At 45.9% G+C, this 22,973-nt stretch overlaps 2 protein-coding genes across 3 annotated transcripts in view; one reads left to right on the top strand and one right to left on the bottom strand.

The window, feature by feature from the left end:
• LOC142578815 (uncharacterized) overlaps positions 1 to 623 on the top strand; it is a 116,107-nt gene extending 115,484 nt beyond the window's left edge. For both annotated transcript variants that reach the window (XM_075688410.1, XM_075688411.1), the window contains one exon: positions 469 to 623. In XM_075688410.1, coding sequence (XP_075544525.1) covers positions 469 to 539 — 71 coding nt within the window. In that variant the 3' untranslated portion in view covers positions 540 to 623. The remainder of the gene's footprint in view (positions 1 to 468) is intronic.
• An 8,829-nt stretch (positions 624 to 9,452) lies between these two features.
• Positions 9,453 to 22,973, bottom strand: part of LOC142578813 (uncharacterized) — an 87,124-nt gene continuing 73,603 nt past the window's right edge. The window contains exons 3-7 of the mRNA XM_075688408.1: positions 19,654 to 19,804; positions 19,061 to 19,309; positions 16,591 to 16,797; positions 14,856 to 15,170; positions 9,453 to 10,129 (exon numbers count right to left, since the gene is read on the bottom strand). Of these exons, the coding sequence (XP_075544523.1) occupies positions 9,764 to 10,129; positions 14,856 to 15,170; positions 16,591 to 16,797; positions 19,061 to 19,309; positions 19,654 to 19,770 (1,254 nt within the window). The 5' untranslated portion in view covers positions 19,771 to 19,804 and the 3' untranslated portion in view covers positions 9,453 to 9,763. The remainder of the gene's footprint in view (positions 10,130 to 14,855; positions 15,171 to 16,590; positions 16,798 to 19,060; positions 19,310 to 19,653; positions 19,805 to 22,973) is intronic.

The raw sequence follows: 22,973 nt of genomic DNA, 5'->3' as shown, positions 1-22,973 counted from the left end.
AAAACGGCAAGACCTGTGAATTGTCTTGGCTTTGAAAAGTTCGACACGAGCAACCTGATGGCATTCTTTCTTCTAACGTTTTCACTACGTTTCTGTGCGTTAAAGTCTCATCAGACGCTCAGCTTTAAACACGACACACTTCGTTTCAAGTCTGTAAAGGCGGTGTTACTGATGAACAATGCCTTGCTGATAAGCCCTCAAGGCGAGCGAGACTACGCGTCACGTGGTCCAAGCAAGATGGCGCACTTCGCGCTTTAAACGGAAGCAAGCTGCGCGTTTTGTTCTGGAGCTTTGGCTCGAGACCCTCAACTTCAATCGCACAGCAAGGCGATGTCAGTCATCTTTGTGTGTATGGGCGAAGACGTCAGACGAGTGTTTGTGCTTCACTTTGCCTTCTGATGGCGCTTCTGTTCCTTATGGCGACGTTGTTGCTTTTATCAGATATGCATATTTTTCTTTCTTTTTCAGAGGCCTGCTACTTCAAGATCTGCCCTTTCAACACTCGATCTTTGTATAGCAGCGCCGGGGCGAATATGTAACTCATACGCCATTATGATTCTTAATTGTCATGGAATAAATCAGCTGCCGTGTGATCACAGCACGTCACCGTGACACTTCCGTAACAGGTCTTCGTGTCTTTATTAGCAGGCACTGCGCACCTGCGCTGATGTGCGCCGCCTCACGGAGGCTGGCGAACACGCATGGTATGGTATGAAGAACTTTATTTAGGTCCTGAGGGATCAGTCTGGGACTGATGCGGGCCGCTCCCACGTCGGTACAGAGAGGCCGAGCCCCTCTGCGTCACACGGGCCCTCTGGACAGCCCTGAGTTGGTCCCCCAGCACTTCACTGTGCAGCATCCGCTGCCACCACTGTTCACCTCGAGAACCATCACCGGCGAATGCCGAGCAGCGCCATGCCTGTACGTTTATTCTGCTTGCACGGAATAGAGATACGCGCACGACCTCTGCAGCGTCTATTTCAAACAAGACGTACCGTAGGTATGTTGTGTTCACTTCCCTTCAGTGATAAGACATAACTGCAGCATTGGCTTTCCTTGTGAAACATCGTTCAAGGCCATAATTTTCCTACGCTGCATGATGCTTGCACCGTCGGTTCATGTATGCCCCGGGAAATCGGCCTCTTTCTCGACACTGTCTTCGTGACTTTCGGGAACGCACTGCTCCCAACAAGCTACGCCCTCTGTTCTTGGCTTCTCCACACCACAGCACGCATCGAAGCATTCGCACTCGACTGCACGCCAGTACCTGTGCTTACGTTAGTATGACGTCATGGACTTCAAAGTTTTTCCGCATGTCCGGCCATTTTGCTTCACAAAAAATGTTCAGAACGCGCTAGCTTGAATCCATTTCCTTTAGCCTACAACGCGTAATGCTCGTTTATTGATAACTATCAACCAGTCGTGAGCGGACGTTTCCGAACCTCATGATGTCACGAAGAGTAACGCGCGAACATCTGTTTTCCTTTAGTGATGGAATATATACCATGTGGACAGATGCCCAATATTGGAAGGTAGGCCAAGATTTAGATCGAATTAATAGACATTCAGTTCTAATTCCCGGTCTAATTTCGTTTTTGTGCCTTTCTGCACTGCAAGTGTGATTTACCCATTCAGCTTAACTTAATTCAGTGTCGGGCCTTTAAAGCAAATGCCTCGACGGAGTGCGGTTAGTCTGGCTGCGGAATGACAGAAAATTTTGTGCCCTGAACGTGAGAGACAAGAAACTTGAAAGAAACATGGCGCGGAGTGTGAAAAAATAAATAAATAATAATAAGTAAGTTTAGAAGAATTGGTCCGAAAACTATATTTCGAAAGGCGAATGAGATAAGCGCATTGTCGTTAAAAACGAAAGACTATCGCCTTTTTCAAACCATCTCGGACACTTTTAACATATATGCGGATCGAAAGAGACATTTTTTGCTGTTATAAAGGAATTATGCATATACTGTGTAAAGCTTTATACAGGATGTACTACATAGCTTACACTAATAACGAGCCTAACACACGTATAAGCACGGTAGTTCCACTTGTTCAATTTTGGGCACAGGCGCGGTGTCCGCGTTCGACATATAACCAGGTTTCACTGCGTAAGAACTAACGCCGCTGAAAGTATTTAGATGTTTATAAACGTTTCAATCCACAAATACGTTGACCCTTATACGTACCGTTGACGCACCGACGCGCATAGATAGACAGCAGATATTTTGTTAGTGAGCCGTTTTCCTTTCCTTATACATATTATTTCTTTTTCGATATCGTTTATATATGTACCAACTCTCCGAGCACACTATTGTAATACCATTCACTTATATGTTTTAGGCTCCTTTCGTGTTCAACTGCCATGTATCCAAGGTTCAGTGGGTCGAAAGTCGTCCTGTTACCGCTGAAGACTGAACGCACTTACGTTTTAAGCCGGTGTCTATAATACTCCACTTCTCACTGCGACTGCGACGCGTTGCTGATATCTTTTATCATTGATCTTTTTGTTTGTTTCTAGGAGTGTACATGGGAGAAGTACAATTGAACATTATTTAAAAAGAAGAACTAAATACATAATAGGAATGTGACTATGGCCTGGAGACTGTGGGAGATTATGTGCACCTGCAAAACATATAAAAGGAAATAGAATAAAAAAAGAATACATAAAAGTATGGCAAATAACGAGAAACACAAAGCAGTGGCGTCTAAAGTGTGTGTGTGTGTCGGGGGGGTGGGGGGGGGTGATGCGAACCACTTCGGTTGCAGCGCTCAGGTTGCTGTAGGCAGTGAAAAGGGGTGCTGATGTGGCGAATAATTATTCGTTAAAAAAGCAAAGAGGAGCCGGGTGCCTTTTGCTGAGTGGAAGAGTGAAACTATGCACTGACTACGCTAGAGATGTCGCACTTGAGAAGTCGTTTCGCAGATATAGCTGCGTAGCGCTATTTGTAACTGCTGTACTTCCCCACCGATGACGACTGCGCTAGCGGACAGTGGCGGATTAGCATAAATCTGTTCTTTAATTTCCTCATGAAAGTTCCCTTACAATACCACACGTTTTACTGAAACTGTATTTTTCTTCGCCTAGTAGCCTATACTATTTCTGGCTCTTCATTTTCCTCTTCTTTTGAAGCTTCCTCCTTTCGAAGTGCTTAATTCAGCTTCACTTAAGTATGCGGATAATGAATACCCTTGTATATACCTATGCAGCTACGTATCCAATGTGCACCGCACGTGGCTATGCATACGCTGTGCATACACATTCATAAGCACATCGCTACAGGTGTTTCTATACATGCTCAGATTCCATTTCTTCTTTTATGTGCACGTTTATTTTTATGATGTTAAGCTTAACATTAATCTGACGAAGACTGTCTGCTCCGTACAATTATCTCTGAGAAGTTTTCTTTCTTGAAATAATTTTAAAAACGCACACTTCTGTTTTTCTGCTTGTTAATACAAAATAAACACGTAAATATGCGCTTACGATGTGATTTCGTGTTGAATTGGAAGTTGTGTGGCGCACATGAATACTCTGGATATTTCAAAAAGAAATTAATATAATTAGTGGTTAGCTAAAAACAAACAAACTAAGAACAAACTCTAAGCTGAAGCAAGCCACGAGGGTCAAATTGTGCTTCGTTGCTTGAAAAAGAGAGAGCAAGGCGTGTCGCGGCGGGCCACCGCCCCGGGTCCACTGAACACACGTAGGTTTACCGTGACCGTACTCACGGGAAGGTTCACACGAATATAAACAGTGCCATAAGCGAAACTGAAGGGTCTACCAACAGTATACTAGTGGCTTAGCACAGTTCACAAATAAACGGAAACGTAACAATGCAGAGGGGAACGTTTCGGTACGCAAATAGCGGTGGCGCCGTTGTTTTGCAGCTTTCTTGATATCTTCCCATTCAGCAGAGTTCTAATGACGAGGACACTATAGGACACACAACACCTAGGCTGTCGATTCAGTTGATCTAGTTGTGATATATTACGTTGCTGCGTGAAGAACGCGCTAGCATGACACGCCAGAACAAGCTAGTTTGTTCCGTCCAACGTTTTTCTGAAGCAAAGTATCTTGCTCCGTGGCCGCAGTCTAATCGGACCAAGTCTTTATTTCGCTCCACATTTATTTATTTCAAATTTCTCTATCTGATATTGCGTGATCAAAAGTTAATAAGGAATAAGGAACGCAAAGCGTAAAACGGAGAGGGGAAAAGCGTTTACACCGGTTGCTCCTGTCCAGACCGTCCACTTGCTCGGTTCGCCACTGCTGCACTCTCGCATTGATACAACGTACCTGCCGCAGTGTGGATGAGCGTCGCATCTCCAGATGGCAGCACCGGCACCAAACTAGTCGTGTGGCATGTGGGGCCGCGATTTTCATTTGGCGTTGCTGCAGCCGTTGCAATGCCAGTCACCAACAACGTTGAATCACGGAATACAGAACCAGCTTGTTGAACCGTTGCCATTATTTGCTCCGACAATCCGCCAGTGCTACCCGCTTGCTTTGATACAATGTACTAGCCGTAGTGTAGATGAGTGTCGCATCTCCAGATGGCAGCACCAGCACCAAACAAGTCTTGCGGAGCCGCGATTTTCATCCGTTGCTGTAGCAGTTGCAATGCCAATCACCAACAACGTTGAATTGCTGCCATTATGCAAACAAAGTAACGAGCGTCACGGGATAACAAAAAAAGAAAAAGAAAGAAAAGGAAAACGCAGAACTGGGCGCGACGTGTCCCGATCAGCGTTTCTGCGACGCGCTGAGCAGCCGCGAGGAGGTTCGCATCGTGTAAACACAACACGAAAGAAGGAAATTAAATAAACTTTCACACGTTGTTTAAAGACATCCTTTGGCACATACCCACTTTGTACGTGTTTGGCCGATATACTCGGAGCACGAAATAAGAAATTAGAATGGAGTACTTATATGACAGAAGCGAAACACAGTTCATAGCAATGTCCACGAGCATTCCCTTACCGACCATCAGGGTTCAATCTGGCGCCAGATCTAGACCAAAGCATTTATTTCTCCCTATCTGGCGCATTTATTTTACCCTGGTCTCCATAATCCACAATTTACCACCTGCTGAGCGCCCCGGGCAGATTGTTTCCTCGGTTTGTGGAACTGCCCCACGCCCATGGCGGTAGAGCCTATTCCCAACACTTCCTTTTCCTCGTGGGAGGCCGCTCTTCGGGCCACTTGCTCGGATGACCAGCTCTGGCTGGTGGACCGCGTGCTTGCCTAGAGATGTCGGCCAGGGGGCTCTCGGACGTCTAGGGGCCCAACCACATTTAAATAGATCCAATAAAGTTCTATCCATCCATCCATCCATCCCCGAGCACCTCGTGGCTTTATTCATTTTTTATAAGTTCGGTAAATCCTCGTTATAACGAAATCACTGTATTTTAAGTTTTTCAAGATTCTGAGTGCACTGCATGTATTTCATACCGGATTACTTGTAGTGCATCATACGTGGTGAAATGACGCTTTCCTTCTGCTTTATTATTTTTTTTAATGAAGTTGGAGAGGCAAAAATCACTACGAAGCCGCTCTGCCACGTGGCAACAACTTCTTTGGGACTGAGTCAGGTGATGATAGTCGACAAACGAGGCAACTACTGGCAGGTATCAGTAGAAGTTCTGCACCGTCGTATCGCCGCTATCGAGTGCGGTTTTGTTTAACGAAAGTTTCTGGAACTCCCTCGCGTTTAAAGATTCTTTACTTTTAACTAAAACTCGCTTGTTACGAAGTCCGTTTCCCATTATGCGATGACTTCGTTATAACGAGGATTATTTATTGTGATTTACGTTAACTCTGAGGTTTTGCGTATCGAAGACTCAGAAGTGATGCATGCTCGAAAGCCTGCTGTTCGTGCCGTCACTTGATCCTTCCGATCGCTTTTTTTTCTTTTTGGTGACACGTTACAAGGTCACGCAGCCCGCTCGCACGTGAAAGCGCGTGCGAACATAAACATAACCATAACTAGAATATAAAAAGGAGACACGCCTCTTTATGGTGCACCCTGATCAGAGCCCCAACGAACGTTCGTATCCTCATTACGAAGAATGAGCCAGACCAACATCAACATCATTTATATTCTTGAACCGCGCGGAAACAAAAAAGATAGTATTTCGTCGCTCGTCCGGGCCAGCTGCAGAATGCACATCACCCGGACGCTCGGATGACAAAGTCCAAGTGACGCCCGTTGCACTCCGTCGACCGAGCTGGGGATGACCTCCTGCGCATTGCAACCTATATACACGCCCTCCGAGTTTGTGAAGCATAGTACACGCTGGGTTGGGGGCAATAAAGGTGCGCACGCTTACTAGTGAGACATGCGGAATGGCCTGAAGGATTCCATCATGACTGCATGAGGCAAGAACGTGTCAGAAACAAGAACGCATCGCTGCACACTTCAAGTCAGCGCGATAGACGGCGACAACAGAAAGAGGAGGCTTGCCGCAATTTATTCCATGGCGTTACTTGGTATTCTTCATGCGCTGGTGGCGTTTTTAGTTTTTGCGTTGCGCTGTTCTTGATAAATTTTAGTAGTTTGACTGCGCTCATCCTGTGTCCACCTTTTGGTGTTGTCGTAGTCTTTCGCACTGTTTTAAATTATGTGCCTCCATTCCAACTAGCCCAACTTCCTGCCTTACTGTCACTACTGGAGTGTCACATTGGTTCTTGGGACAATGTTTCCTGCACAATGTGCACGAGCAAGTGTACTAATGTCGGCGAAATGACTTAGCACTGCGCAACGCAAAATCGTTGTACACTTGTTTGAGCGGTTGAGCAAAAATTTTCGCCAAGGAGCCGCATGAAACGCATTGCTTTACAAGCAGCGTGATTAGTTCAGTTTCCACGCCACGAGCATGCTTCCAACAATTTGGGTACTTTGACAAAGGAAAGCTATAGAAACTGCAAAACATCTAGGGGGTAATTAAAAATAATAAATAAAGAAACGGAAAAGGGGAAAAGAAGCAGCGGTCAGAAAGCGCAACAACTGCTTTTTCTGTCTGTAATACGAGGGCGAATCACGAAGTCCTTGCCCGTATTTTTTTTTTGCCAAATTACAGCTGTAAATACAAATTCAACATATCCATTCCCAGCAGCCGACCTTTCTTGGACCGGCCCGGTATTATTTGCCGGTAGCTCCATGGTACAGCGCTACTGTCAGTTGTTTAAGATGGCGGTTGTGCTTCACACGTCCACGGCTGCTGTGTACTAGAAACAATGTGCCACAGCGTACGAGCAACGAAGTGTGATTGGTTCTCTAAGGAGCAAGGGACGCACGCTTATCGAAATCCACAGGGAAATGCAGCCCGCGTGTGGGGAAAGGTGTCGCACTTTGAGAAGTGCGAGGCGGTGGTGTTGCGAGTTCGCAAAAGGCCGTGAAGACTTTTCAGGCAGGCCGTGTGCGTCGCTGACTGACGACAGGGGCATCTCAAATTTAGTGCTGCGATGGGACACATCCAGAAGAACACGTTGCTGGGCTAGTCGGTTCATATTGCTTAGTGGCGCTCCCCTTGTTACCTTCCGTCCTTCCTTGTTTGCGCCAAGTGATCATACATATTGTCTACTAAGCCACGAGACACATGTCTGAACCGGTGGGGACTATGTGGAAAAATAGTGTAAGGTACGTAGAATAGTACGTATATTTGTAATTACCTGTATGTACCTTATTTTGGCTAATAAAACATAGGGACAAAGAATTTGATTCGCCTTCGTATATGGCAAAACAGGTGTAATTTCTTAAGGCCATGAACGCTAGAGGATAAAAGAGCACGTGAACCTATTGTTAGCACTAAGGCCGGCATAGTGCATGCAATGATTCATTTCGCTCGATTCTATTTCTTTGTCATCCACAGTTAAGCGGAAGCTTTAGCCCGGGCCCAACTCTAACGCGGCCTATTCAAATACATGTAGAACGCAAAAATGTTTTTCTGAGGTAACCCCTAGGCCGGTTTTAATGAAATTTGTTGCATTTGAGAGAGCAACTTAAATTATAGTAACTGTTGGAAGCGGAATTTCGATATAGGTCCTGAATTTTGTTAAAAAGATTTTCAAAAATTCGAAGGTTTGAAAAAAAAAATAGAAGCACGAAGTTTACAAACTGATATCTCTGCATCAAAAACAGATATCGCGGTGCTGTTAACGGCATCCATTAGAACATTCAAGTAGGACAAATTCGATGTATAATTTTATATATTACGTAAATTTCTTACGTTGGTTACAAGGGTTCTGCAAAAGCTCATTTGCATATTACTAAATTTTCTAGATTCATGTGTTACATATCAATTTTGTCCGCTTTAGACGTACTATTAGCTGCACTTCACAGAATGGTATTATTATTTTTCGTTGCTGGGTTAGTTGTAAACTTGATAGTTTCGTTTCTTGAAAATTTTCGATGTTTGCTAATTCTTAATAAAAAAAATCACAATTTCAATTAAATATTTGAAACACACAGTCACTAGGTTTTAAGCTTTTCTTTTAAATGCGACAAACCTCGTCGTATTTGACGCAATGGTTGTCGAGAAAAAGGAATTCTCCTTTTACATGTATTTACATAGGAGCACCCGAGCTATAAAGCTTCCTCTACCACTGCAGCAAATTTGACGAGGTTCGTTGCATTAACAAAAAAAAAGAACCTTAGAATCTAGTGACTGTTGGTTTCGAATTTTTTATTTAGGTCGTAATTTCTTTTATTAAAAATTGGCTAAAATCGAAGGTAAAAAAAAAAAACACGAAACTATCAAGTTTACAACTCTGTAGCTCAGCAACGAAATAATACAATTCTGTGAATTGCACCTAATAGTACATCTAAAGCAGACAAAATTAATATGTTACACATGAATCTAAGAAAATTTAGTAATATTGAAATACAGCTTTTGCAGAACCCTTGTACACAACGTAATAAATTCACGTAAGATATAATATGACACACAGAATTTGTCCTCTATTAATGCTCTAATGGATGCCGTTTACAAAACCGCGATATCTGTTCTGGATGTAGAGATATTAATCTGTAAACTTCGTGCTTCTATAGTTTTAAAACTTGCGGATGTTTGTAAATTCTTTTAACAAAATTCAGGACCAGATCGAAATTCTGCTTCCAACAGTCACTGGAATTTAACTTTGTCTCTCAAATGCAACAAATTCCATTAAAATTGGCCCAGGGGTTATCCCAGGAAAACGTTTTTGCGTTTTACATGTATTTGAATAGGCCGCGTCGGAGTTGGGGCCCAAGCCAAAGCTTCCTCTTAAGCGCTAGCCGAACCTGATGATAAGGGAGACTTCCGCTCTGACGAAGTGCGATAAGGAAAATAACTGGTCCAGAATCGTTAATCACCCCGGGGCAAGTTTCAAATTTCCACACTCAAGATTATATTGAAGCGTTATTAGAAAAGTTGTAAACATACTCGATAGTATATTGAAGCGTCAAAAAAAAAAAAAAACGAAAATTAATCCAGCAAAACGGGATGCTGGCGTGCCAGGTATACGTGTATATACCATGGCTGAGCGCTTATATGAAACATGAACAAAAATAAGATATCGAAGCTGGCGCACAAGTCTCCTTGGGCCAGCCATGCACTTCAGAAATTGCCGTATCTGTGTGAGGGGTTCCTTGCGGTGACCACTCGCTTTGCGTATAAGGGCACAACTGCAGCCAGCACTGCTGAAGCGCCCGCGGGGGACGCGACGGATGCCCGTAGGTGGGGCGCGCACCTTGCGCGCACGGCCAAATTGTGGCGCAGGTTGTCAGAGATTGCATTGCGGGAGGCACGACGTTGTGGCGACGAGGCGCTGCAACCGGGAGCCGGCGACGAGCAGCAGCGGGACCAGCGCGGTCAGGTGCGCGCTTGGCGAACCGGGTCGGAGTCGCGGCGCGGCGCCGCTCGTCTGCTGCCGGCCCGACAGCGGAGGGGCTTCGGGCCTCGAGTGCGGCACGAAGTGCTCGGGCAGGCAGCGCGGCAGCGTGTCCAGCGACACCTGGGCGGCCGACGCGTTGAGCAGGTGCGCGGGCGACGAGCAGAAGCCGCGCCGCCTCAGCGACTCGGGAGCCCAGCGGAGGCGGCAGTCGCAGGGCAGCCAGTTGCCCGAGAGCAGCACGTGACCCACGGACGCCTGCGGGTGCAACACGTCCGGAAAAAAACGAAGTGCAAGAAGGCATGAAGCTTTGGCTAAGAGTCAAAGTTCCCTATCAATATTACGATGGAAATAAAGATTTGGTGGGGGAGTGGCAGTTCTACTGGATATGAACGAAAATGGTGAAATGCTTGACTCATACAGTATGATCACACCACACTACGAGGTCATATCACTGTCTGTGGGGAAAGTTATCTATTCCGTTTGTTATCGCCCACCCAATGGGGATATAGACGTTTTCTTGAAGTTTTATGATCACTTTTTATCGTTTGTAGCAGACGGAGGATACCTGCTTATTGCTGGAGGGGATTTTAACATTGACATGTACAGTGATAATTACCATACTAGAGAATTTAGCACTATGTTGGCTTCAAACGCTTTCACCAACGTAATTGAAATCCCAACGAGAATAACTATTGAAAGTCAATCCACCTTAGACTTGTTCATCACCAATTTATGCCACCCGAAACTTAAGGCAGGTGTATTATCGTGCCCCGTCAGCGACCATCTGCCTGTGTATTTCTGTATGGAGGTGCCAGCGCGAACTTCAAAGCAACCGGAAGCTTTCACTTACCAGTGTATAACAGAAGTTGCACTGGAGGATTTCAGAAATGCCCTTAACAAAGTTGACTGGACGCGGATTGCTGAGCTGGATAATGCAAATGATGCTTATAACCAATTCCTTGATATATTCAAACAAATCTACCAGTTTCACTTTCCCAATAAGACATATCAGCGGTCCCGTAAGAGTCGTAAACCTTGGATCACTCCTGCCTTGCGCCAAGAAATAAAAATGAAAGATAAGTTATATAGAACGTTTCTGACGACACGCACGGCTGATAATCTGAAGGCGTTCAAGCAGTTCCGAAATAAATTAACAAAGAAATTACGATCCGCTCGAAAGGACTATTGCTCTGCATTTTTGGACATTAAAAGGGGTCGTCATGACTTACTTTGGTCCCGTCTCAACTCTTTGTTGCAACGCAACCAATCCCATGCCAGCGTACAAAGGTTGAAGATTAATGACAATGATTTAACTGGAATTGAGTTGGCTAATGCTTTTAATGATTTTTTTACGCAAATGCCAACCTATGGATCGCTTTCAGATGCATGTGAGTACATAAACTGTCGTAACGATAAAACAATGTTTCTAGAACCTGTTACAAGAGAGGAAGTTGTGTCAGTATTATTAAGCCAAAAGAATAGCAGATGCCGAGACATTGACGACCTTCAGATAGGACCAGTAAAATATGTTGCTGATATTGTAGCCCCCGCAGTTACACACATATTCAACCTCTGCTTAACTACATCTTCCTTTCCAGAAAAAATGCAGACCGCCAAAGTAACCGTTTTATTTAAAAAGGGCGACCAAAATGACTTAGGTAATTATAGACCTGTATCCATACTTCCTGTTTTTTCTAAAGCATTAGAAAAAGTTATGCACTCCAGGTTCACTAAATTTATTGACCAATGTAATTTGCTCACTCCGTGTCAGTTCGGTTTTCGCAAAAATAAATCAACTGAGCTAGCACTTCTACATCAAAAAGAATATATTCTGTCCCAGTTTGATAACAGAGCTTTCGTAATAGGTATATTTGTAGATTTTTCAAAGGCATTTGACTTGGTGAATCATGAATTACTCCTAAAGAAGTTATGGTACTATGGTATCCGAGGCCAGGCTGCAATGTTAATAAAATCATATCTTTCGCAAAGAAAACAAGCAGTTAGCTTACATAATGTACTATCAGAGGTAAAACCTATATTTTCTGGCGTCCCTCAAGGCAGCGTGTTAGGCCCACTTCTTTTCAATATATTCCTTAATGGCATTGTTAACATTAACAAAAATGCCAAATTCATCATATACGCTGACGACACGAGTATTTTTTTTTGCTGGGAAAAACATTCAGGATCTAATAGTGTCTTGCAATACAACAATGGTCACGCTGGAAAAATGGTCGAAATCTAATGATATGCGCGTGAATGAAAAGAAGACAAAAGCCGTAATATTTCGCCCGAAAAATAAGCCGGTTTCTATTCACAGTTATATTCTATATAATTCTCGACCTATAGAAATAGGTAATCATTTTAAATGCCTTGGAGTTATATTTTCTTCAACCATGTCATGGGAACACCATGTAACTCACGTTGTCAAACAACTGCCTAGAGTAGTGGGCATGATTGGTTGCACACGGCACATTCTTCCGACGTCACTCAAACTAACTCTTTATAACGCACTTTTTTATTCTCACGTAAATTATTGTCATCTTGTATGGGGAACTGCAACACATTCTTGTCTTCGCAAAATACACATGCTGCAGAAAAGGGTCCTTCGCTACGCCTTCAATGTTAGCTATGGGTCACCCAGCAAAGGTCTCTTTCTTGCAGCCGGTGTGGTCCAAATCTATGAATTATATCGATACCGGTTGAGCATTTCTTACAAAACAGAAATAAAAAATGGTACAAACCATATTCGACGATTGGCAAACTTGCAAGAGAAAACCACAAGTTACCCTTTCAGACAACCCGAACAATGGATCGTGCCAACAGCACGCCTAAACTCCGGGCAAGAACGTTTGCAATTCACACTCCCTTCCCTTCTGAACGCTTATACATCTGCACATTTTGACTTATTCACCTGTACTCATAAGGTATTGCGTAGGATGTATATAGAAGGTAGCTCCGAACAATTTTCATCCTCAGTTGTGCCAAAATAAGTCTTTGCTTCTGTATCTCATATTTCATGTATGAGAGTGTGATATGTAATAACAATCTTTTTATCCCTGTGTTTACTCAGTACGCTTGAAGTGCTCTTGCGATGTATAGCATTACATTTTTGTTCTTTTGTTTCGTTTATACGACACCTGAAGTTGAGTCGTTGTTTGTCTTCTGCTGTTGCCTGTAAAATGGGGGCTGCGGCTTTGTCAAGCTGTATTTTTACAGCTTTTTCTGCAGCTCCTCTGTCCATGTATCTTTGAGGCGGAAATAAAATTTATTATTTATTTATTTATAAGATCATCATCATCATCATCATCATCGCAGTTGGCAGCAAACATTGGTCCCCAAAGAAAAGGAGCAGCATTAGGGTGCATTCTGCGCATGCGCAGTGCAGTTATAACGCTATTTCGGTGAGTGCATACTAACTACTATGAAATCAGCATAAACAGAAGAGGGGGGTAAGGACGACACGTGTGGACCTCAGTTATGAGTTTTCATCTGTACTATTCTCGCGTGATAAAGATATGGAGAACCGTGAAGAACAGAAGAAAACGCGACGAATGCATTCAACGGATGGCAGAACAAGTATGAACGACGGTAAGGATAGCGTGACGAATGAAAAAAATTAAAAAAGAAGGATTGTGACGAAGTAAGAATGCGTAACATTAAGAGTGCTTAACCCCTTTGCAGTTTCAATCTTGTGGGTATACAGGGAACGCTTACGGGCGGTACAGGAGCAGAAATATTCAAGGGGTCGGCGAAGAATAGCAGCCTAGTTAAAAAAATTTAATTCTGGGGTTTTACGTCCCGGAACCACCACATAATTATGAGGCGCACGCCGGTATGGGCGACTCCGGACCAGTTTTGGCCACCTGGGGTTCTTTAACGTACCCAATGCCCTGCACACGGGCGTTTCTGCATTTCACCGCCATCGAAACGCGGCCGCCATGGCCGGGATCATAGCCCGCGACCTCAGGCATAGCAGCGCAACGCCGAAGCCACTACGCCACCACGGCGGGTAATAGAAGCTTAGTGCGTAAAAGTGCAAGTTAAGCTGTCATCTACGGCAAGCTTTTTGCTGTAGAGTCTGTCAGTAGTTATTCTTTCTCAGCGATGCATTTCAGTCAGAGTATCCTCCAGCTAAAGGACATATAACGTGATGAGAATGAATTTACCGACTGGTGTGAAATTTTGTGCGCTCACCGTTGCCACCGCGTTAGTACACAAAATGCGTGAAAGTGCGACCGCTGGCTTAGTAGCGCGTAACAAGGATAAGCAGTGACCTTTATGACTGTTTCTATGTGTTGTGGTCTTTGTGTAGGTGAAGAAAACTTTTACAGCTTGCTCGTATGTTCGTCTTACAAGGTTCATCTGTTCATTGTGCTCAGAGAGAAAGAGAGAGAACACGCAAACACGGAATTACGCGCGCACGAAAGCCATTACGAATGCACCACAGCGAGTACGTAGTTGCAGATGACTGAATATGTGTACTGCAAGCCCATCCCTGCAAACGCAGGATGTAGACGAAATATCAGAACCACATCAGGAATTTAATTTCCCATTATTGAAACTACAGTTGAAATCGAATCCCAACATAGATTGTAAATCTACCTATATGTTACCTATATTAAATAAATCAATTTATTTATTTGTTTATTTATTTATTTATTGACTTGTTTGTTTGTTTGTTTGTTTGTTTGTAATGTACGTAGCACAACAGCTATATAGTCGGCTTCTCCACAATGGTAGATTGTTGCATAAGTGAAAAGATAATCCTTACGGATTATTAAGCGGTACCTTAGGAATGTGGAGGCGTAATTTGCAAAAGTTAAAAAACACAAAAAAAACCCAAAAAACACCTCTGCATAGTCCATGGTTTCAACCGAAAGCAACAATTTTTTAGCCTACAGAGACAGTGAGCTTCAACGAGAGAGAGAAAAAAAGAGATATTTCGCACAGTTTATTTTTCGACCGATTGAGGCGCACAAACCTGGTCGAGTGCGTCCAGGGCGCCGGGCAGCACGCTGCCGAGGCGGTTTGCGCTTAGCCTGAGCTGGCCGACGGCTCGCATGCCGGCGAACGCGGCCGCCCGCACCGCCTCCACGGTGCAGCCTTCGAGCGTGACCCGGCGTGCGTGGCTGAGGCCGGCGAAGGCGCCGGAGTCGATGAGGCCGATCTCGGCGTCCCGGATGAGCAGCTCGCCGGCGTGCTCCAGACCCCGGAAGGCGAACTGAGGCAGCCGCTGCAGCCGCGGGGCCTCCAGGGATACCAGGCTCACGTTGCGCAGACCCGCAAAGGCGTCAGGCTGAAAGGAGGGGCAGCCAGTATAGAGTAATGCTTGGTAAAGAAATCACGGGATTGAGGGGGGAAAGGGGAGGTAGCTTCAACGCCTCAACAGCAGCGTACGGGTTAGTGTGGGTTATAGTAGTACTGCGCCAGGATCTGGTCAGTGAACTGGCGTTCACTCATTTCAGAAGCGTCATGTTACCGGTAAAGACGCGCAGAGAGCAATAAGCCGAGCCGTTCTTATAAGTGAGCTATAGTGCGGTATGCTGAAACGACAATGTCTAACACGAGCACGATCATCCTTCATCAATAATTTTGCCCAGGAACCGGAACAGAAATACGGGAGGTACTTAAGAGAAGACGGAGCGCGTGACTTGTATTTAGCTGCAAGTTATCCAGCGCTCAACACGACTGCGCTCTCCGGGCATGCGGCTGCTGGCAGATTTGGGAACGACAGGGTACCAAGAGAACACTCCCAGAAAATCTCGGGTCGGCCTGAACTGAACAGCTGGATGCCTCCGAAAAAATAAAAAAAAAAATAGAAAAAATTGGAGGACGCCTGAGCTTCGACTTTAAGAGTGGAACACGACAGCATTCAAAGATCCCTGACTGCTTCTCACGCTTCCCGGCAACTGTAGCTTATGCAACCGTAATGTCTGCCGGGAAATGCTGGCAGCGAACGTTATGCATGAAGGCGAGCTTTGTGGTACAAACGCGTACAAAGTTGTTTCTTTATTCTATGCGCGTACTGTTGCGTGGGCCGCGATCGATGGATGGATGGATGCTATAAGCGTCCCCTTTGGGACGGGGTGGTGGGTTGCGCCACCAAGCTGTTGTTATTATATTGCCTAATGCCCTACCAATGTTAAGAAAGAAAAGAAAAATAGCACGATGGATTCCTATAACCAAACTTTCTGAACCCCTATTGATGCGGCGGAGGCGAGTGACATCTGGAGGTGTTGCAAGAAAGCGGGCGCGCAGCTTTATGGCGTTGGAGATTTGCGCACGCCGGTGCGCGCAAATCTCGGAGGCCATGGGTGCTCTATGAATAGTAGAAACGCTGGAAAAGGGGTTTGTATTTTGAGTTTCCGCGCAACAAAATTATGTTTTCTCGTATATTCAAATTACAGTCCGACGTTATCATGTGTGGGTTGTGTGCAAGTCGTATTCTACGATTTTGATGACGTATTTGACCTTGAGAAATTCATTTAGTTCACTAACTTCCTTGCGCTACATGGAGGGCCGGCGTGGTTGGCTACGCGTGGTTCGAAATTATCGTTACCGGAACAACAACCGACGCTAGACGCGTAACGTCGACGCCGGATTTTCTGCGACACGGCGTCCAAGCTCCCTCTTGTAAGCTGGACAGTTCGGATGAAGACTGAAAACGTGCGCGAGCAATGGGCAACACGTTGGCTCAGCGGGGAAGGCACGCTCACCTCCATGGCGGCAAGACTCCTGGGCAGCCTGAGCGAGCCGACCCGGCTGAGGTTGGCGAAAGCGCGCGAGCGAAGCAGCGCGAGCGGGTTGCCCTCGAGCGAGATGCTGCCGATGTCGCTACTCCCGGCGAACGCCATCGGCTCCACGCGAGCGATGCGGTTGAAGCCCAGCTGCAGCATTCGCACCCGGCTCAGGCCGGACAGCGACTGCGTGACGGACATGCCCGTCGTAAGCACGGCTGGATGAATTTAGGCGACAGAGAGCGATGCCACGTGTGATCAAAAACGAACGCAAAGACATTCGAAAACGCAGTCTCTCGGGGCGCTGCTGTATGTTTAGGATGCCCGAACGCTGTCAATAAATAAATAAATAAATAAATAAATAAATAAATAAATAAATAAATAAATAAATAGATAAATAAATAAATGCGAATAAATTAATACAGTGCAAATATTCAACCTACCTTGCTATCGCAAGTAAGGTTTTGCGTTTTTGTTCATCTCGAAGACACACAATTAAGAGGATTCAGACAAGAGGGTTTACGAAACGGGACAAGCACCAAGTATAACTTGTAATAACAAGTAAAATCAAGACTAATCGGGAGTTAAGCGTACAGGGATCCTTACACTTAATTGTAGGGTGACCTACAATTTGTGCTTAAGCTATATAATACAGAATTATTATGACGCAGTAGCTTGCGTTTCTACTTCACTATTGCAAAGTGCAATTACTCAGCTTGGATTTCGTTTCAGGCTCTGTAGTTTCGAAGCACTTCATGATATCACATTTAAAAAAATGAATAGCGAGGCACTTCTTTATTTTTCTGACTATAACAGTACAAATGCAAACTTTCATAATGGTACAAACAATTTATGGGCGCAATGATAGTGACTAAACTTAGAGAACCGACGCATACTGCAAAGCCAGAAAAAGAAAAGCTACAGCGTCATGCATTGGACGCTGGGGTGACGTATAGGGGAATGCCCCTTTCCGTAATGTTGAGGTAGAATAGAAAACTCTGCGTCTTGGACAGGCGACTATGGCGAGCTGTACATCAAGTAACGTTGGTCCGGTGGAATCCGGTGTTTGAGAATAATGGGGAAGGGGCGGGCGTGGGGGGGGGGGGGGGGAGGGGTGTCGTGCAACCACGGCCAAACTCGCAGTTTCTCAAACGTCTGACACTGACAGACGCATTTTTCGCCTTTTCTATTTCAAATTACGTTATGATCCTCTTTCGCGTTGAAAAAATAAAAAAGACGGTCAAGTACACTTCTTCCAGCAAAAGAATAACGGTAACCTGAAATGAAATTTTTGACGGGTCTATACCGCGGCGACTGCGCTCAGCCGCGTGTGACGCGTGCGGTCACGAGCCAGTTGAAGCGTGCTCTCGCCATTTGAAGGATCGGCTGCTTGTCTACTTCGGGACGGCGGTCGTTGTGGCGGCGAAAGAATACAAAACAAAGACCTTTCGCGATCTTGCCGTCTCACCCGTTCATATAGGTTCGTCGCGCTAAATATCAGTATGTGAAACGCGCAGGAAAAGCAGTACCGGCGACATCCTTCCGGCACGCCGAAAACGGCGACACTATAGTGCACAGACCACGGACAATGTTCTCCGCAAATCTGCGACTCTTTAATGCTCAGTTTGCAACTCGACGTTCAATACACTGCACTTGCATACCAATATCGTTTAGGCGAAGCCCTATACATATGAACCCTAATTGTTGCAGCTTTTTTTAATTGAAAATAAAATAAAATAAAGATTTAGTCGCCCGGTATAATGGTGACGGCTACTAGATTCCACGTAATGGTAACAGCGATAATAAAACGAATATTCTAAAGCAAGAAATTAAGTCGTAGGTTCGAAAAACAGAGCGATAGGATTCCACATGTCTTATAGACACACTGGAACATACAGAGGCAAAAGGAAAGGACAGGCTGCACTGCACACAATACAGAGTCCCGACAAGTACGTGTACAATGAGTTCCGAACATATACACGAGGCCACAATGCAGTCCAAGGTGAGCTGGCGTATATAGATAAGAAGAAACAAAACACACAGATTATACAAGACGCATAGAGACACAAAAGTCAAAGCCAAATGCTGGTATGCCCCACGGCTGACACCCTCGCCCTTAAGGTTATAAAGACATTTCCTGTACATGAGAGCGAGCCTAAACAGCCGTACTTGCGATGAGAGAAGCCGAACCCGAAAACTGTGCATCAATTATGAACACCTGGTGCGCACCGAAAAGTTCGACGGCAATAGCTATTAAAGTTTAGTTCATGCAGTTTTCGTGCCGCCTGTCGCTGCTATCATTATGTTTACCTGCCACAACATGTCGCAAAAGAAAAGAAAACTTAATTTGTCGCCATCAGCGGTTCGATCTACACACCTCAAGTGCGAGGGTGTTACACGTGAGACAAACGAGCAAGCTTATGGGCGCTACAATTTTTAGTGCGCATACCTGCTGCGAGAGCACTGTGAGCGGGTTGTTCTGCAGGCTGAGCTCGTCGAGTCCGGCGAGCCCGCGGAAAGTGAACGGCGCCAGCGCCTGTATGCGGTTGTTGTCCAGGATGAGCTTGCGCAGCCGCACGAGGCCGCGGAAGCTGTCGGTGGCCAGCCGCTCGAGCTGGTTGCTGGTCAGCAGCAGCGCCACGGCTGCGCGAGGAACGGGCGCTGGCAGCTCCCGGTAGCCGGCCTCTTGGCACAGCACCTGGGCCATCACTACGTCAGCGCCGGGCGGCAGTTGAACACGCGCGACATCCACGCGAACGCGACGAGAGAGGATAGAGAGGAGCCGACGGACTGAGATCAGCCTGTCGTGCTCCCATAACGTGCTCGATGATTGGGCTAAGCGAGTGCTGGGTAGCGTTAGGCCAAGTTTACTCCGTAGGACTACACTCGGACGGATGGCACCTTTTCCTTGCATCGGATATAATTAGACAGAGTCGAGACCTCGTCGGCGATGTCGAATAACAATTTTTGACCTAAACTCCATTCAAATGCTGATAACCGCTCGTATAGGTCGTTGTCGTAGAACAAAGAGGAAGCGCATACCTGTAGTTCGAGGCAGTTACAGCGCTGGGGACAAGCTTCAGCTGACCATAGATGAGCGGCAACGAACAGCAGCCGCGACAGCCATAATATCAGCTTCGCCTGACAGCACCTCAGCATGACGGTGAAGCCGTCGAGGCGCCTGGGGCCAGTGCTGGACAGAGCCGCAGTATCGCTGTTCAGCGATCAACGTACACACACACGAGCAAAGAAATCGAGTTTGTAGAGTGTTCAAGGTTTTCCCTACATGACACCCGACGCCTTTACCGACCCACGAATTACACACGTGCCTCATACCAAGAACACTGAGAAAGAACAATGTATTGCAGAACAGAACGAAAGAACGGAAGGTCCCTCCGGGTATGAAAAAAAAAAATTAAGGTAAATAAACATAAACGACACAGCTGGCACACGGATTATAAAGATTGCGACAATTAAACAACCGTTCCCAACGCCAACCCGCCGTGGGGGCGTAGAGACTTTGGCGTTGAGCTGCGAAGTCCACGGAAGCGGGATCGAAAACCGGCCTTGGCGGGCGCATTTCGATGGGGGGAAATGCAAAATCGCCTGCGTACCGTGCATTGGGTGCTCATTAAAGAACCCCGTGTGGTACAATTTATTCCGGAGTCCCCCACTACGGTGTGACTCATAATCGCATCGTGGTTTTGGCAAGTAAAACCCCAAAATATATTTTAATCCCCAACGCCGGGCTAAACTATGAGAAAAAAAAAACAGATAAACGACCCACTCGGCAAGATTGTCAGTTCGCATGAATACCAGGCATCGGCAGCGTGTGCGATGGTGGCCGCAGGAGCGGCGACAACTGAAAGTGCTTTAGGCAACAGAGAAAGTAAATGTGGAGCAGGAAACGGTCGATGGCCCGAGAGAGAGTTTGTTGCACAGTCGTGTCCCGCTCCACCGCGGATGAGGCCGATAGAGGAGGCGCACGCCGCGGCCGCCCCGAGACGCGATCGGCATGTGAACTGCCCGGCGCCACCGCAGGCACCACCGCGACGCAGACCGTGCTCTCGCGCGCCAGGTTTCGGCGCGGGACGGTCGTAAGCGCCGCTTTGCTCCCGCAGCAGTCGTCACGTGCGCACAATGCGGCGCCCACATAGCGATGCGTTGCTGCCTGCCCAGTTTGTTCGAACGAGCGGACGTGATTCAGGCGCTCTCAACGTGGCCCCATCGTCGAGGAATGCACGCGGACGCCCGGCTCGCCGCTAAGCCTACAATAGCGAAAACTGCTTAGATCTGCAGATAGGCTGAAGACACGCAGATGTGTTCATGCCGAGCTTTCTATATGGCTGTCTGACGCGCCAGAACTCTCCCGTATTTTTGGGAGGCATAAACGACCCTACACTAAAACCGTACACTTCTGCGGGAGCTGGTGCCGCTGACAACTACAGAAAGCCTTGGGAACAACAGCGCGATAAGGCACGGGCAGAGAGACACAAAACAACAAAACAGCGCAAACTAATAAAGGCGCCAACAACGCTACAGTTGTGGCGCATTCTTGAACACAGGCGCGTCAAGGTCGTGACTTCACTATAATATGTCTTAGAATAAAGAAGAAAAAAGAGCACGTTCTTATCTGACAGAAGCCGTGCCAGCTCGTGGTTGTCAGCTCCTTGGCAGAGAACCTGGGCCATCACCATGTCCGAGCTATGCGGCGGTTAATACACACGTCGCCTGCCTCCTTTACATGATGTACGGTATCTTTCACGTGACAGAGTATGCTTGACTCTAGCATGCTTATAAGACGGTATTTCTTTTTCTTCATATCCCGATATGTTTGTATCTCTATATGTACGTGTCTTTTCGCGCCATTGTTTCCGATACCATTGCCGAGCTAACTGGCCCAGATTAAGCTGATTGCGATACAGGAAATCGCGCGCGCGCTTTAGCTGGCGACGGTGCACCGACCAGTCATGATAGCCCAAGGCGTGATAACCAAAGTACGGGCCACTCAATAAATGCTTCTATCATGCTACACGCTTGACGTTTTCGGTTTCTGATCCGTGGATATTCTAATCAAGTACACTACAGGACCAGAATCTCGTGCAGACCTTTCAAGACGTCCGTGCCCAGAAGCGCCAACTGAACACGGAGGAACGAATTTCCCATTAGCGGAATTTATATCCCTAGCTTCTTACAACGTTGCACCTAACGGTTGAGTAAGTAGCACGATCGCGGCGTTCCTTCGTACTATTTCGTTAACCCAGAACGGATGCAAGTATCGTGCCGACCATTTCCTCCAACGGTGTTGCTCCTTGCGCGAGCGCTAGAGTCGTTGAACAAGAAGCCGGGTCCAATTGCTTTCGTATGGTGCTTACGCGCACTTAACGGAACCGGAGAAGCACAGAGGCAGCTGTGCGCCTCGTTCGTAATGCAAACGCTTTCTGTGCACACGAGTCAAGTGCCTCGTTTGTTGCAGGGAAGCCCATCGCTTGCCAAAACTTGCAATTTGAAATTAGGGAGACCCGCGTGCTTCTTGCTTATCAAACAGCAAGGCCCGGTGGTGGGATTCTTAAGCGCTGGTATCGTTATTGATATGCAGCGGTGTGTCTCGCCTTAGTTTTAGCTTTTGGATTCAATTAAATCTTTTCAATGGTGCGCTCGCCTGTATAGACTTTCTTACTATCCTGGCACTCTTAAGCATGTAATATATTTATTGATGTAAATGGATTTGTGCTTCTGTGATACCTCCTATTATATTATGGTGGGCTCTTCCGGTGACGTATGCGTATTCTTCTTATTTCGGTGTACTTATGGAAGTCGAACATTTGTTTTTTTTCCCAGGCTGGCTCGTCTTCTTAAAGCAACAAAACCACTCTTTAAAGCGCACTTATTTTTTTCTTTTTTTCTACTCAGCGACGGAGTTCGTCAAAACGCTTTTTCTTACACATATTATGCTATTATATACCCTGTAATTTATATAGTACAGCGCCGTCGGTTAAGTGCGCGAAACGCCGAAAAGAGCACTGCCTGTATTCTCGTATGTCTGACTTTATGGAAAGAAGGCCTGTAAGGACAAGAAATAGAAAGAAAGCAAGTAAACAAGATTAGATAGATAGATAGATAGATAGATAGATAGATAGATAGATAGATAGATAGATAGATAGATAGATAGATAGATAGATAGATAGATAGATAGATAGATAGATATCAATCAAATTATTATGTAAAATTAGTACGAACAATGAATGGAGTATTCAAAAGACGCTGGTGCTTATTCCGTCACGAGAAGGTTGCTTTAAGTGCAACAATGACGGCTCAATAAAGAATTGTGAATGTTTAGTTTAAATTTTCGTTATTATTTG

This window comes from Dermacentor variabilis, chromosome 4 (genome assembly GCF_050947875.1).
Source record: "Dermacentor variabilis isolate Ectoservices chromosome 4, ASM5094787v1, whole genome shotgun sequence".
NCBI lineage: Eukaryota > Metazoa > Arthropoda > Arachnida > Ixodida > Ixodidae > Dermacentor > Dermacentor variabilis.
The sequence above is the reverse complement of the archived record's forward strand: the minus strand, read 5'-3'. Positions and strand labels throughout refer to the sequence as shown.